General features: G+C 35.9%; 2 protein-coding genes across 2 annotated transcripts; both read right to left on the bottom strand.

Moving 5' to 3' along the window:
• Positions 1-8,081: 8,081 nt before the first annotated feature.
• Positions 8,082-11,158, bottom strand: LOC140142850 (lysozyme-like). The gene is made up of 3 exons (XM_072164870.1): positions 10,915-11,158; positions 9,060-9,272; positions 8,082-8,333 (listed from the first exon to the last, which is right to left on the bottom strand). Exons 1-3 carry the CDS (start codon positions 11,003-11,005, stop codon positions 8,134-8,136), a joined length of 504 nt encoding a protein of 167 aa, XP_072020971.1. The 5' UTR covers positions 11,006-11,158; the 3' UTR covers positions 8,082-8,133.
• A 926-nt stretch (positions 11,159-12,084) lies between these two features.
• LOC140142849 (lysozyme-like) lies at positions 12,085-17,315 on the bottom strand. Its single transcript, XM_072164869.1, has 3 exons — positions 17,106-17,315; positions 14,575-14,787; positions 12,085-13,733 (listed from the first exon to the last, which is right to left on the bottom strand). The coding sequence occupies exons 1-3, from the start codon at positions 17,311-17,313 to the stop codon at positions 13,534-13,536; spliced, it is 621 nt and encodes a 206-aa protein (XP_072020970.1). The 5' UTR covers positions 17,314-17,315; the 3' UTR covers positions 12,085-13,533.

Genomic DNA, 17,315 nt, shown 5'->3' with positions numbered 1-17,315 from the left:
CCTAGCGTCCTCCCAGTAATCCTCTATGATCTGAATCGTTGATTCGGAATCATGCGGACCATATCAGATCATCTGATATGGTCCGCATGATTCCGAATCAACGTCAATTGAACAAACAGGATTGGGCATTTTACAAACAGAGGCTACGATGCAAATGCAATGCAGACAATCAGACGGTACTGGACCGTTTGGTGTTTTGTTCATCTTCATGATCTTGTCAATTTTGTATGGTATAATAGCTTAAATATGTAAAACAAATCAAACCAACATAATAAAGCAAACAATTAAATGATTCCATAGTAGATTGAAAGACCAGATGATAAAACTTTGGAATACAATGGAATACTTTGGGATCTTTAAAAAAATCGAACAACCGACGCCCATATACAAATTGCAGACATATAAAAGTATACATTGCCGTGCAATGTGATGAATAAGTGTAAATTGCAACTGCTTTCTTGGGTATGGAATCCCATTAGCATGATTAGGATTGCAAAACAACATATTTTAATTAAAAACACTTGGATTGATTATTACTGTTCGTGGTTTTAATTTATACACTCTTTAGCCGACAATTTTCAATGCATTTTACACGCTAAATAATGTCGCTTGCATAAATACCGATATTTATCGGGCTTTTTAACCAAAATACCATCGCATAATTTCCCAAGACTTTGATGAAACCATAGATACCATATCAGACTGCAGGTGAAGAACAGATTTTAAACTAGAATTAAAGGAACCAGCGTAGGGCCTCTCAAAATAAGTTTTTCAATGTGTCACGTTGTGATAAGAAGTTGAATTTATGACTGCTTTTGGGCTGTTTTTATATCAAGGAAATGCTTTACTTACCCCGAACGTCTCACGTAGTCTTGAATCAATGTCCGTTGCTGGTTGGTATTATTCCAATTAACATGATTAAGCGATTTTCATTATTTACTTACATTTGACCACAATATTTTCCCACACAATGTTCGAATTATATTCCCAAAATGGCAATGACTGTGGTATCACATTAACGACAAGATTGTGAGAGTTTAACATTATATTCACGGTTTTCTAATAGCAATTCACACACAGGGTGAAAAATGGTATAGGTAACAGAAGACTATGAAACCGCAAAGTACAGCATGATAAAAGCAAGCGCACCAACATGGTAAAATGTGACCAAACTAACCGGCACATAAACGCGTAATAACCATGAGAGGAAAAATTACCAGCCCTTGCACTCAGCAAGATAAAGTATACAACAGGATTGATGAAATTTTGAGCGCTATGAATGAGCAAGAGCCGCCTCCATGAAATCTGTTATATTAGGAGCTTTGACGATAATATCTAGAGCAACACCTGTGTGATTCAATTCAAGGCCTCTCTTTTATCTATTGACCTCAAATAAATGATTCAAACTATTATAATAGCGTCCCTGACCTAATGTGACATATATTTAATGAGGCGAAAAGGGATTAGTCTACTAGTTATGCTTGAGCGAACTCCGTGCGATCAGTACACTGTACTCATGCCTTGTTGTGATGAGGCGGGAGTTTTTAAACTGCCTGACAATGACGTCACATTAGTCTATAGTATGATTAGAACATAATAGTCTGGTGATCGTCTACAGTATGATCATTACTTAATGTCCAGAGCGATTTATTTTCTAAGATTACAAAGAATTGTAAGTTACACAGCTGAAGTTGTGAAAGGGTTGAAAGACTACAATATTACATAGCATATAAACAAGAATATGATCGTTTATGTCTTTATTCCTATTATCTGACGCCTTTCAGAACATGTTTCCCTTTAAAACGAACTACATGTATGAAGACCCGTTAATGGCCTATAAATAAAAGGAAGTAAAATAACAAAATAAATGTCAATTTCATATTCTATATTTTAGTATATTGACATTTAATCATTTTGTAAATCGTTGAGAATAAAGTTGACATTTTTTTTTAGAATTCTTCTAAAGGTGTGTAATTTCACTCTTTTTGGAGTAACAGCCCATAGATTACTTTAGAGTAATAATAGTGGATTTTCAGTCTTTAACATTTAGAGAGTATACAAACATGGTTAAAACTTATCAAAAGGGTGAAACATTTCAAGTTCATTAATAACTTACCGGGTCCTTTTGTTGCGCATGACATTGTACAGCAAGTTACCAGGAAAACGATAAGGTGCAAGCTTAACATTGTGTATTTATAATACATGATTGATGATGATCCGAAGAGTTTTATCACATACGATTTTCACAAAACAATAATAATGTCGTGTCTGCTAGTGTTTTACTTATGTATTTCAACATGAAGAAGTACATGTAGTGGGTTTTATTCGTATAAAATGTTTGCACAACCGAAAGAAACGTTATGATGCGTGTAATTATTTGTTTTCATTAGTCTGAGCAATACCGTTTTAGGGTTGTGTAATAATTATGAGCCCCCGGGAATTCCCAAACGGCGAGCTAAAATTGTTCGCCCACCTCGCACGGTGTCATCGCCCCGATATCTTCATGGCAGAAATCGCTATGGTAGATTGAATCCACCGCCACGCATGCATGCCATTATACATATCGACCTGTTTAACACTGTTTAGTTAGTCGCATAATAGGCTGAAGGACATCTGACTATAAAGGCTACTGACAATAGCCCCGATTAACTCGGTGACTGACCTCGCTATGTGTCAGTCAAGCATGGTATGCCATAGGTCATATTCTTTTGACAACCTTCACGATTGGCCTATACACTGCGCTATATAATTCGGCACATATAAATCAGAATTATTGCGGAATTATTGTCAGTTTTTGACTCAAGACGCAAGCTACTGTCTCAAAGCGCAAGCTAACGACTATCATATCTGTTCAAAATATATATTCATGTGCAAGGAACCACATCTGGTTTCTTTATACGAAATCATTTACGGGAGATATTCATCATTTTCTACACCGGTATCCAACGATTTTCTTCTCATATCAAACTCGTGCATAGCAAATTCACGTGTATCGATCCCGGGTATTAATTTTAGTATCTCTGCTGTACCAAGTAATTATTAGCCAGGCGATGTCGGTGTGCCTCGGATCCTCTCGACCTGCCAAATGTTAGGGTACCCAATTTACAAACGGTTTAGATATAGCCTATTGTGTACCTTTAATTTATGTTAATCAAAGGCCCGACCAAAAGTACTGATTTACTTATTTTGTGATAACTGCTTCTTACAAAAGACTCGTAAACATTGCTCTATAGCTATAGGTGGTGAAACCACATTTTAATAAGTATTGCAAGAACTGGTAAAACTACATTACAGAATTGGTAAAAGTACGTTAAAAATATTTGTATTGTAAGAAGTGGTAAAACTACTTTATAAACAATGATGATGCAATAATTGGTAAAAGTACGCAATAAACAATGGTATTGTAAGAAGTGGTAAAATACATTGTACCATTAATATTGCAAGAAGTGGTAAAATACGTTATTAAACAATGCAAGAAATGGTCAAACAACGTGATAAACAAACGTGGTATTGCAGTAAAACTACATTTTAACTTTGGTATTGGGCTGTGTGTCCTGAACTCGCCACCCATAAAAGGTGGCGATGTTACGTTTTTTCATGCAAAGTCGACTCAAATTAAATGATGATATCTCTGCCAAGCAGGAAGTTATTGTCATGCTTGTGGTCTCATTTTATTGCTAAATAAAATGCACTTTTAACCCTGTAAAAAGAAATTCTTTAGCCTTTTTAATACTGATACTGTGCTTCATAGAATTCAGAATGGGCAGGGTGGCGGAGGTGGGGGATGTGGTTCACACAAACTCTATGGGATTTATATTTTAGTGCATAATCTGCTTCTGTAAAGGCTGTAAATTGGATTTTAACTCTATTTAGCAACTAAAACACTCATGACCTTACAGCTAAACAATTTTACTAATTGTTTTTAATCATTTATGATTGGTTTAGTCTAGAAAATATAAACTTTTCCACACAAAAATACCTGTTTTCATATGTAGTAAGTAGTGCGGATGTTTTCAAAATCGAAAAGTTACTGTAAAATTGTAATTACTTATCCTATCATAGTCAAAGTATAGATTTTCTGAAGGGAAATTTGATGAGGAATCTAAATTTGGGCATGTTTTTTTCTGTATGGGTTAGGGGCAAAATGTTTCAGTTCAAATGTTGAACAGTAAAAAATTCTAACATACTTTGAGACACCCTGTATTCCGAGATTACCAAACAGCTCTGATTTTGGTTCTTCCAAAGTCAGTAGGCTCCCCCGTCCTCTAACCAAAAGAATGTTGTTTACTTCTAGTTTATTACTGCTGGTAATAAGCAATGCATTAAGTAACCCATATTTTATCCGAATCTTTTTCTTTCCACCCTGTATAACTTGAAGGTCACCCTGTATATTGCGTTGAAATGTGTATATTTGAATTGCTTATGCCTTCAGCTTTTCAAAAATGTATACTTTTGCTAGTTTAGGGTTAATACTTGTGGAGATAATCTAAATAGAAACTCGATTGGTGTAAAAATTCATAATATTTGTGATGTAACGCTAAGGGTGACGAGTTCAGTACACACGGCCATTGGTAAAACTACATTGAACATTGGTATTGCAATAAGTGGTAAAACTACATTATAAAACAATGATATTGCAAGAAGTGTAACCTGCGATATAAACAATGATATTGCAAGAAGTGTAACCTGCGATATAAACAATGATATTGCAAGAAGTGTAACCTGCGATATAAACAATGATATTGCAAGAAGTGTAACCTGCGATATAAACAATGATATATTGCAAGAAGTGTAACCTGCGATATAAACAATGATATTGCAAGAAGTGTAACCTGCGATATAAACAATGATATTGCAAGAAGTGTAACCTGCGATATAAACAATGATATTGCAAGAAGTGTAACCTGCGATATAAACAATGATATTGCAAGTAGCCATGCAAATCTGCTCTTCTTTGGAACTACAATAGAATATAGTTGACCTGTACCTGAATTAATGTTCATTAAAATAATGTATTGTTGTGAAGTGAAGTGGGCGTTGCCCCAATCCAGGCAGAGCTTGCATATGTTGGAGCGTCCCATCGCCTTGTATCACTGCCAACGTCTTTTCCGCACTTCCCCTCGGACCACCTCATATGGCAGTGATATATACATGTCCATGATACCCTCATACGTGAGTATGTAATTTCTGCCTTTTTTGGTGTAGCACCCACCTCACTTCACAAGCTTTCACATCAATACATTTTTGACGAAACGATCCACCTTTCAACATGTTCAAGTTTGTTCATACTAATTTTTCCCTCATTCAGAGCCATGGGAGTGGGGCTGGCCACCACCATAGCTCATAGCACCATTAGCGCCATTTTGACACCACTTGTCCTTTTGCTATTCGCCTCTTGGCCACCGTTAACGTTTCTCATATTTGGAGGGAGTTCTTTAATGGTGGATTGGCAACGCTATTTCTACCTGAGACTGTTGGTAGACATTTGCCTGAAACTCTGGAAGAAGCTGAAATCATGGCGAGTACAAATAACATGATTCTAGCTTGAAAATGTTCCATTATTTTGAACATAATAATACTTGCAAATACGACATGTAACATTCCTGTTCCCGTAAGACCTGAGACCAATAATCGGTGTGATTTTCGCATATTGACAAATACCAAACTACTATAAACCATCTATGACCCGTTGTGTCTTATACGCGATTCGCCGGGCGCGCGTAGCGACAATATTACAAAAGCGCCTTCCCAGCAAACACAAAACGTTTTCGACATCATTCGCAAAAAGTTATAATAGGTTGTCAGAAAATGTTTAAATGTCGGGTTATATAAAGAGTATATTAAGAGTTTAAAACGTTTTCATAACCTTAAAAAACATTTTTTGATAATCTTCTGCTCAGCATATAAAAATGTTTTATAGAAAACGTTTAAATGTCGGGTTATATAAAAGGTATAAAAACGTTTTAATCACATTCCAAAAACATTCTTGAAAACTTGATACAAAACATTCTAAACAGAATGTTATTTTGGGGTTGAAAAAATATTTTTCGAAAAATATTTGCCCAAAATATTTTCAATAACGTTTTAAAAACGTTTTCATGACCTTTATATAACCCGACATTTAAATGTTATTAAAAGGTTTTGAACAAAACATTTTAAGAACATTTCTGTGTTTGCTGGGTTCAAATATTTTCACTTAATGTTATTTAAGTATTGACACAATATTTGGCAAAAATGTTTGCAAAAATAGTTTACGATAACATTTTTTGAAAACATTTAAAAATATTGTTGTAGTGTGTTTTCATACAAAACGTTTTAAAACGTTATCATGACCTTTATATATAACCCGACATTTTAATGTTATTAAAACGTTTTTAACTAAACCAAAAGCCAAAATATAACTTATTTAAAACGTTTTTAAAACATTTTTGTGTTTGCTGGGTTTGTACTGGCAAAAAAAAGTCACCCTTTATAGTTGCAATAATACACAGGGCGGGTTATAGTTTGAATTCGTCAGTATAACGCGAAGAAAAAAGGTGATCTTGGTGCTTTTAGGTTTTGAAGCAAGTTTTAACAAATTCCTCTTCTTTCTGATTGTCCGAGTCGGATAAATATATGAGATTATGGTTTACTTGAACTTTTACATGATAACCTCTGCATTGTACTTTCTCTTGATTTTATATCACAGAGGGACGAGGATTGATGTTTTGGAGGAGAAAAGATAGTTAATACAGCAAGGCAGATACCGTGGATAATGGCGCCAAACCTCGAGCAATATAATTTGCAGTACGTTTACTATAAACAAATTACTAGTTTTTTTCGACGAGCAAGGCAGCTAAGCGAATACGTAGCTTAAGTAATATGTAAAATGTAAATGTTGATGAAAACATTAACCTGGCCTTTGTTTTGCACTTTCTCACAATGTCGTCGGAGGTCGATTCATCCTCGTTCAGTGATATTTTGACATATAGTAAAATCCGAAATCGAAGTTTCCTCTACTAGCCTAATTTATGTATCGCATAAATCTAACTAATGTGTACATAATGTATAATTGTTCTCTTTGAGATCAGACAACACCTCCTGCGAGACATCCCCCCCTGGTAGATATAAACATATTACTTACATTTTAATGATGACCTTGACAAATTGAAGATGTTAAGTACAACATTTAATTAAACTGATCCTTAATACACATGACTTTTGACATTCGTGAAATTAGCATTCATACACACAATGGCTAAAAATATTGCAACGTTGCTGTATTAAAGTTGTACATTGATAAAATGCTACAATATCTTGTCAATTTCACATGGCGTACTAGATAGAAATGTTCTTTGCATGAAATAAGTAACATTATGCAAACACCTGTGCTGACACCATGCGCCTATTCCAGTGTTTACAATGTCGGAAAGACAGAAATCCGTTTTAATACAGAGACGAACAAACTTTGCAGTCCAAAAATATTCCGATGCCTTTAAATGTCTCTGAATGGTTTATTCAAGGTATCAGGACAATGGTGGTAGGAGAATGATTCATGGATGGGGCGGGTGGAAAAAATTACCAATATTAAAAGACAAATGTCCTTCAAGGTCTGGGAGACTCAGAAGAACGAAAAGTCGCGTGACAACCCATGAAGCACCGGATGACCTTGATTCACACCAAAAACGTCTTCCCGACCCTTGCAAGACGCCGGCCATCATTAACTGTTATTTTCATCCAATCACCACTTCCGTGCAACCTTCTTCCGTAACCGGTATTCATGTTTTGATACCTTGCAGAAGCCAATTAAATCATTTGGTGACCATTCTAAAGGCATCTGGATATTTTGTGGACTAAAGTTTTTGCGTCTCTACATTCAAATGGATTTCCATTATTTCCACGCATAGTGTCACCCATGTAACCCCTTCCATCCATCCCATTCATTAGCCCGATCTTATAAAAAAAAAAAAAAAAAATATTGTCATATGAAACTACAGGAGATGAATTATTCTTTTCTTCAATGATGTTGCAATATGTTTGACCAGTGTGTGTATATTCATGGTGAAGTAAGTATTCATGGTGATATGTGATGAGTTACTATATACTAGTACTATTACTATATATGAATTGCTAGTTTGCAAACGTTCGAGATTGCTAAGAAAGACAGGCTTTCACTTTTTCCCAGTAGCCCAAGGTGTTGGGGTTTTTGTATCCATTAGGTCCCCCGTTGTGAATGCGTGCAAAGTCCTCACACGTCGGAGCGTGTCCAATACGGGAACTGACGGCGTAGCGCATCATGTAACCCTGAACAGCGCGCTCACTACAGTCAAACGTGGCGGTGCATTTTTTCCAGTCTGAAAAAAAATAGGATAAAAAGAAACACGTAAACTTAAGGCCAGATTATAGTGCGACTTTTTCATAATGTGCTTGTGAGTACGTTTCTGCAAACGTGGCCGGAAATTTGCCACCGTCAGCGGAATTTCAGCAACAAAATAAGGAGGAAAAGAACAAAGATATATAATAATAACAACCTAAAATTGCTGTGGAGAATTAACAAGAAACGAAAACGCAATGTCTGTCTCAACGCAAAAAACGCACGCAAGATTGTCGGACTAATTATACTGATCTTAAGTCACAACAGACAAACATCGAACTATACAGTACTGTCCCTTCGACGATTTTGCGACGTGCGATTGAACATCTTGTTTAGGGCCGTTTCGTTCTTTTTAAAAAAAGGGAGAACGGAAAAGGCAGCGTTGGTTAAGCTTCAGTTATTCTGGACTTTGTTGTCTTTCCCTTTGTTTAGTAGCTGCGTTGCAGTAGGAAGCCGCTTCGGCAAAATTGCCGTTGTCGCAACGGCAAAACGCACTAAAACGTCGATCTCTTACATCTCTTGAATTATCATCTTGGACCTCAATCCCCTTGTGTTCTCTTTGCCGCTTTCCTCTTCCATTATTTTTTCTTCGTTTCCTCAGATTTTGTTTTGGTCCGGATAGACAAGTCGCCCACCTGATAGCACTTGTCGCATTGGATACAAGTATAAATCTAACGTTCCCTTTAAAATGAATTGTTATATTTACCACCGTCTAGATCTCCTCCTTTGAGCCTAGCGTCCGTCCAGTAACCTTCTTTGATCTGATATGGTCCGCATGATAACGAGCCAACGTCCATTGTACACAAAGGATTGGGCATTTTACAACCAGACTCTACGATGCAAATGCAGTGCAGACAATCCGACGGTACTGGACCGTTTGATGTTTTGTTCATCTGGTCAACTTTGTTTAGTTTAACATCTGAAATTAGATGTAACAAGGAAATAAATTAAATCAACACGATAGAGCAAACAATTGAATACCTGAGTGGAAGATGGGCCCAACTCCATCAAAACTGTTTTTGAGATATTAAGAAAAAACTTAATATTTGGAAAAGTTTTATAGGCAGAATGTATTCATCTTCAGGGGTCTTTTAATACATGAATATACACTATTACATACATTCAAAATTAAATATGATGTTTCCATGGCAACGGTACAGGCAATACGAGCTGGAGTTGGGCCCTTCTTCCACTAATATACTGCAAGTGCCAGTTCCGTAGGTGGATGTGTTATAAATATCTACAGAAATTTGGTAATTACCCATTAATTGCACAAGTAGAAGCATATAATATGTTATTCTTCTTTAACCCAATATTTGTGAAAAAATCTTCCATGAAAACCATGATTAAGTGTACGTGGAAGTCTATTTAGAGAGTGGATTTAGGCTCATCTTTCACACACAAGGAAGAACAGTCTGCAGGCAATAAAATTCTGTGTCTAACTCATTTTGTAAAAAATTGGAGTTGGGCCCTTCTTCCACTCAGGTATTCGATTCCCAAAGATCAAGAGACCAGATGACGTGAATTGATCAAACTTTTAAATCAAAATGATAGAGGTGCCTGCCAGAACACTTGCAAAATAAGATACGGTATATTCATCTTAATTGGTGAAATGTGCTATTCCAGGAAATAGATGCACACCCCGTATAGAGGAGAATTTGAAGGGCTCATTTCACTTCCCCGAACAGTTTCCCTTTAAAACAAACACTACTCGTATACAATGTGCTGAAATGTGTCTAGTCATGCGGATAAGGAAGTAGCATAGAGTCATGGGATTACCATGAGTGAGGCTACCCGACTTGCCCAGGAAAGAAAGTTACATTTCCCCACGACGCTATGAAAGGCAAAAGTGGTGGATTAAAGTAAAGTAAGTAAGTAGACATTCAAATCGAACAAAATACAGATACAGTCATATCGACCTTTCATTTATAATATTCATGTTCGCGATAATTTTCGTGCAAAATTATTTAGATGAGACTCGTAAGTTCGAAGAAATGAACGTTTTTGTAACACGCAGCAGTTTCACTTCCGGTCGTTTCTTTTCTGCAGTTCCCACCATCATGACCATAGATTGATCCAATGCCAATTAACACGTTTAAATAGATGCACACCCCGTATAGAGGAGTTCGGATTTACAGACTTTTTGACCAGTTTAATATGATCGATGTAAATCCAGACTTTCAAATTGTCAAAATATGGGGAAAAAATCCAGCAAAAAATAGTTCAAAGTCGAAAACTGTAAATTTGAAGGGCTCATTTCACTTCCCCGAACAGTTTCCCTTTAAAACAAACACTACTCGTATACAATGTGCTGAAATGTGTCTAGTCATGCGGATAAGGAAGTAGCATAGAGTAGGTACTTCTATTAGTATACTGAGATTGTATTGTTTTGTAAATCGTTAAGAATAATGTTGGCAATGTTTTTTATTCTTCTAAAGGTGTGTAATGACCTCAGATCACTCCATAAAAGTGGATTTTCATTCTTTAATATTTAGAGAGTATACAAACATGATTAAAAATTATCAAAAGGGTGAAACATTTCAAGGTCATTAATAACTTACCGGTTCCTTTTGTAGCGCATGACATGGTACAGCAGGTTACCAGGAAAACGATGAGGTGCAAGCTCACCAACGTTGTGTATTTATAATACATGATTGATAATGATCCGAAAAGTTTTAACACGATTTTCACAAACAATAATTGTCGTGTGTGTCACCTGCCAGGTAACTGCGAAATGAAATCAGCTAGCCAGGCGGTAGGCCTACATAGGCACACACTCACGTGATCAAAACTGATTATATGAATCATAAAGTTTCATATTGGGGGAATTTCCCAGTTTCGTCATCGAAAGAACAATCTTTGAATATAGAAGTAGTTTAGGGAGTGTCCATAAATACTTGTGGGGGGGTTGGATAATATGTGAGGATCAAGTGCGGGGTAACATGTATGACAAGACATGCACATTCCAATTTTTGCGTGCTTCGCGCGCATGAATGTTTTAAGTATTTCAATTGTGTACTCGCAAATCAACACAATTTGCGCATTTTAAAATTTGAGTGTAAGACTATGACTCCAATGAGTATATCTCCAAACGGTAATTGTTTGCTAGCTAAATGAGTTAATAACATATATTTTTGGTTTCTTTTTAGGACATCGTAAGCCCGGATCTCAAAGTCAGCCGGACGTAACATTTCAGTTTTCTTCATTATTTTGTCAATCTTTCTGAAAAATGTTATTCTTCCAATTTTGAACCATTATAAGCGACTTCAGATTTTAAATTTAAATTTTCGTCTTCGGTGGATCTCTAAAATTTTCTTCTTTTACTTCTTCTTCCGTTAAGATACTCGGGTATCTATCTAACAGCTTTCGTTATTGGTCAGCCACATAGCAATATTCATAATCAGTTTCAAGTAATAAATTTGTTATTCTTCCACTATGAGGCGTGGGAAATAATATATTTTAAACTGGGTAATCGATGTTATCATGAATGTCTCTGGTCAGACTCCACTGAAATATGCCTATTATAACAGGCAATACGCCAGTGAGCAGGGTCTTTTGTTATAAAGCGTGGAGACCGTGTAATTAATGAGCCCGTAAAATCGTTCACTTAGCGTCATACAAAATTTGGTATCAACTTTTCCAAGAAAAAAATGGGTTTTTTTTATATCTAGAAATCTTAAAGGGAAGTTGCAGATTTGATAATTGCAAGCAAGTATGAATAAAAGTACACTCTAACCGGTCTTTAATTCAAATTTTAAAATTGGTATTAAAATTGTGATTTATCATGTATATTAGTTCATTTTTCGATTTTTACCGTCACGACATTCAAATCGAACAAAATACAGATACAGTCATATCGACCTTTCATTTATAATATTCATGTTCGCGATAATTTTCGTGCAAAATTATTTAGATGAGACTCGTAAGTTCGAAGAAATGAACGTTTTTGTAACACGCAGCAGTTTCACTTCCGGTCGTTTCTTTTCTGCAGTTCCCACCATCATGACCATAGATTGATCCAATGCCAATTAACACGTTTATGCGATAGGGTGCATTTAAGTTCAGCGCAGAATGACATAGCCGGAGGGAAGTGAGGATCAAGATCCCCCCCCCCCCCCTAAATTTTTAGGTGGGGTCAGACCTTCCTATAATCATAATAGAAGAAAAAACCGGGGGGGGGGGACAGTTCAATAATATAGATAGAAATGTTCTCTGCATTGAAATAAGTAAGATTATGCTAATCAATAGTTGGAAGGTGTCACTTGTAACGCTTGTGTTGACATCATGCGCGTATTCTAGTGCTTATGGCAGAAACACGGAATTCGAAAATATGTTTGAATCCAGTCCACAAAATGTTCCGATGCCTTTACACTGTCTCCGAATTGTTTCTTCAAGGTATCAGGAAAATGGTGGTGGCAGAATGATTCATGGATGTGTCGGGTGGAAGAAATGACCAGCATTAGAAGACAAATTCCTTCCAGGTTTGGGGATTCAGAAGAAAGAAACGTCACGTGGCTATCCCATACATTGCCATATTAAGGTACCGAATGACCTTGAATCGCACCAAACATTGTCTTATGTGTTCATAGTACGTACTTAAAATGTTAAATGTCATTTGAAATTCCCGAGTCCCATAAACCCTTGCAAGAAGTCGGCCGTTTTTACTGTTATTTTCGTCCAATCGCCACAAATCATTTTCCTGATACCTTGCGGCAACGAATTGAACCATTTGTCGACCAATCTAAAGGCATCTGGACGCTTTGTGGACTAAAGTTTCTTCGTCTCTGCATTCAAATGTATTTCCATTGTTCTGTCATCATAACCGCTGGAATACACACATGACGTCCATGCAGGTAAACCTTTCCATCCCATTGATTCAGTAACCTGGTCTTACTTGTTTCATGCAAAGAACATTGCCATTTCAAATTGTCTAAAATGAAAAAGTGAAGCAAAAATGTGGTTCCCGGCCGGGATAGATGAATATCAATCTTTTTTTTTTCATCATTCTTTTTTTTTTTTTCAAAGATGTTGCGATGTTGCAATATGTTTGACCAGTGTGTGTATATTCCATTTGCCGGCATTTTATGTCGAGCCTAATTGATCCCGGGAATTGGTCATACAGTATTGAGTTAGTACTATTTGTGAATTGCTGCTTGCAAACGTTCGCAAATTCAGCATTGCTAAGAAAGACATGCTTTCACCTTCTCCCAGTATCCCAAGGTGGTGTCTTTTTTGTATCCATTAGGTCCCCCGTTGTGAATGCGTGCAAAGTCCTCACACGTCGGAGTGTGTCCAATACGGGAACTGATGGCGTAGCGCATCATATAACCCTGAACACAGCGCTCACTACACTCAAACGTGGCGGTGCATTTCTTCCAGTCTGAAAAAAAAAAAAAAAAAAAAAAAAAACACGAGATAAAAACATAAACTTAAGGCCATAAACTTACAGTGCGACCTTTTCATATGTGTTTGTGAGTGCATATCTGCAAACGCAGCAGGAAATTTGCCACCGTCAGCGCTTTATCAGCAACAAAACCAAAGGGAAAGAGAACAAAGCCCTTGACAAAATATAATAATTTAAGTGTACCACCGAAGATATTCCTGGGCGAATTAAAAAGAAACGAAAACGCAATGTCTGTCGCAACGAAAAAAGCACTGGCTATATGCCATTGGGTACCTTTAACAATGATTGTCTGGCGTTCTAGGTTTTTTATGGGAGTACAAAACAGTGGTACTATGTTATCGTATGCAAAAAGGACGAATTCGAGTATTTTAGATGCATTAGTTATATCATTGAGTAATTGACATAGAGTAAAATAGAAGTGGACCCAGTATTGATCCTTGCGGAACACCACATATCGGCCTAATATCGTGAGATTTTGATTTATAAGAATTATAATAAACATATTGTTTTCTGTTGCTCAGATAGTTTCTGAACCATTCTAACTCAATACCACGTTCTAATTTATGTAAGTTAAGAGTATGTTATGATCGATTGTATCAAAGGCTTTTGTCAAGTCCAGAAATATTCCAATAGTTGTTTCGTTTCTTTCAACTGCTGCAGTAACCTTGTCTACCATTTGCTCTATAACCATAAAGGTCGAATGTTTTGACCGAAAGCCAAATTGTTTGGTGTTAAGGATTTGCTTATTGTCATTTGTACCATGTTCCACTTAACAAGTAAAGCGAACGTTCCCTTTAAAAGGAATTGTCATATTTACCACCATCTAGATCTCCTCCTTTGAGCCTAGCGTCCTCCCAGTCAGCTTCTTTGATCTGATAAGGTCCGCATGATAACGAGCCAACGTCCATTGAACACACAGGATTGGGCATTTTACATCCAGACTCTATGATACAAATGCAGTGCAGACAATCCGACGGTACTGGACCGTTTGATGTTTTGTTCATCTTGTCAACTTTGTTTAGTTTAACATCTGAAATATATGTAACAAGAAAATCAATTTAATTTATATTTAGCGTATTTTAAAAAAAAAGCTATAAAAAGTGCTGTCTAGTTTAAGGGGGTACTACACCCATTGATTTTTTTAAGTTTTTGCATTTTTTTGCATTTTGTGAAGAAATTACAAAAAAAATTGGACAAAGTGGTATGCAAAATGAAGGGGCAAATCTTCTCGTTTTATTGGTGGCATCGGTATCAACGTAGCTTACATGCTTTTAAAAGTAGAAGCCAAAAGGTGGTACATCACTGATGATTTAAATTCACTTCATTTTGGAAAGCTTACTATCAACTGATTTCGTTAAAATTTTGGATATGTGTTGCTAACACATTAGGGAAATAAAGTTGATATGTAAAATGGGAATAAGTGGTTCCTGATTTCTTTTATGACTTCATGAACTTGGTGCTCAACAACTATCAAAAACGGAACTGGTTAAAATGCTTCTATTTTCAATGTTGAGCTATATTTTGTATTTTTAACTTGCGACATTATTTCACAGAAACTTAATTAAGCCATAGGTAACAGGTTACCACAACCATACTACAGCAATGTTGAAAAAAATTGATTTTCTTGTCACCTATACCACCATATTGGGTAGTTTTCCGTAAGCTTAACTTTTGTGATTTTGGTAACTATTTTATATTTATTTGTGAAATCCATCTCAACTAGGCATTCTAAATTGTACTCACCATTTACATCCCAAGGTATATTAGTATATCCAACTTGCACTTCTCGATATATATCCAGTTTAAGACAGAATATCAAAATGATGCCTCATTATGATATCACAGACTCTCACATGTGTATTCAAAATTGATGCTTAAATTTGACCTGAACCAATTGACCTATAACCTGACATACGGTGACCTAATAGCCTTTTCTTCTCCTAACAACACATTATAGTATTAAATTGACTAATGACTATGCATCCATTGTGTAAGTGTTTATTTAATTTATTCAGTGTTAATATTAACTGTTATTTTGCATGCACCACTGGATTTTCTATAGAGAGTATAACAAAGGATTTAATGTATTCTATTCATGTACCCTACTTGAACATGTTGAATGGAATAAATTATAGTTCGTTATGAAACATCCTAGTCTGAGTTACTAGGATACAGTAAACAAAAATATATAGGGCTAAAATGATTTGCTAAAATGGTTTAAAAACACTTTGTATGTAGATATATTTTATAAGTTCAGGAGATGAGGTGATGAACATATTTATGTACTTTATAAATTTGCAAGAAAAAAAGAAGAGGGGTACTGATGAAAATCAGGGTATTATTCCCCCTTAATACCATTCTATATGTCTGATATGATTGAGGAAATTTTGAGCATAAAAACCATACTGCAGTTACTATCCGTTTTCCTATACACAATGCACAGTGCTCTCACCATTGACGTGTGAGCTCTACAAATAGTGTATGTTATAAGTATATGCCATTGCCTAGTTAACGTCACTGTGTGAAAAATAACCGGCCAATATTTAAATTACTCTCTGAAATTCTAGAAAATATAGTTTTGTAACATGTCCTAAAGTTTTAGCTAATTTAGATGTTTGGAAATATTCGCACTTAATGTTTTAGTGTATGTTATATGTAATAGGACATTGCCTAGTTAACGTCACTATGTGAAAAACAACCGGCCAATATTTAAAGTTCTCTCTGAAATTCTAGAAAATATAGTTTTGTAACATGTCCTAATTTTTTAGCTAATTTAGGTGTTTGGAAATATTCGCACTTTGGTGTTTTAGGCAGGATATGTAAACGACAGATAACAACAAAAAATATGAAGAAATTATTTCCAAACCGTGTTAAGTCTACAACCATTATGTTTCTCATTTTCAAGAATGCTGGTTAACAATAAGCAGACTATTGTCTCATTTCGTAAACAAAGGCACACAGAGTATTGTTACCTTGCGTTTGCTTTATAATTGGTTACCCAACTTAAACTATAATACCAGCTCATTGCAATACCACACAGGTAAAACAGAAACATGTGTAGTGTGGATTTAACCAGAGAAGATCTGATTTAACATACTTGAGCTGTTTTCAATGAGTGTTATCTTGGTTTAATAGCTTTTAATGGGGTTTAAGTCTGACAAAGGTCGTGGTGAATTCTACTGTAGATATGACTGCATTATGTCTTGCTTCTGAAGAAGAAATCACAAGTGGCACCCCTGCTCAGATCACTCCAAAAAAGTGAATTTTTAGTTTTTAACATTTAGAGAGTGACATGGTTAAAACTAATATCAAAAGGCGTGAAACATTTCAAGGTCATTAATAACTTACCGGGTCCTTTTGTTGCGCATGACATGGTACAGCACGTTACCAGGAAAATGATGAGGTGAACGCTCACCAACGTTGTGTATTTATAATACATGATTGATTTGATAATGATCAGAAAACTTTTAACACATGATGCGATTTTCACAAACAATTGTCGTGTCTGCCAGCTAACTCCCGGAGCTAACTGCGAAATGAAATCAGCTATAGCCATTA

This window comes from Amphiura filiformis, chromosome 20 (genome assembly GCF_039555335.1).
Source record: "Amphiura filiformis chromosome 20, Afil_fr2py, whole genome shotgun sequence".
Taxonomy (NCBI): domain Eukaryota; kingdom Metazoa; phylum Echinodermata; class Ophiuroidea; order Amphilepidida; family Amphiuridae; genus Amphiura; species Amphiura filiformis.
This window is presented reverse-complemented; position numbering and strand designations above follow the sequence as displayed.

Excerpts from the sequence above, each read along its gene's own strand:
- LOC140142850 (XM_072164870.1), bottom strand. The coding sequence starts at position 11,005 with ATGTATTATAAATACACAACGTTGGTGAGCTTGCACCTCATCGTTTTC. Across the intron at positions 9,273-10,914 it reads ATGCGCTACAAAAGGAACCG|ATGTTAAACTAAACAAAGTT; the intron begins GTAAGTTATTAA and ends ATCTAATTTCAG. Across the intron at positions 8,334-9,059 it reads AGGAGGAGATCTAGACGGTG|ACTGGAAAAAATGCACCGCC; the intron begins GTAAATATAACA and ends ATTTTTTTTCAG.
- LOC140142849 (XM_072164869.1), bottom strand. The coding sequence starts at position 17,313 with ATGGCTATAGCTGATTTCATTTCGCAGTTAGCTCCGGGAGTTAGCTGG. Across the intron at positions 14,788-17,105 it reads ATGCGCAACAAAAGGACCCG|ATGTTAAACTAAACAAAGTT; the intron begins GTAAGTTATTAA and ends CATATATTTCAG. Across the intron at positions 13,734-14,574 it reads AGGAGGAGATCTAGATGGTG|ACTGGAAGAAATGCACCGCC; the intron begins GTAAATATGACA and ends TTTTTTTTTCAG.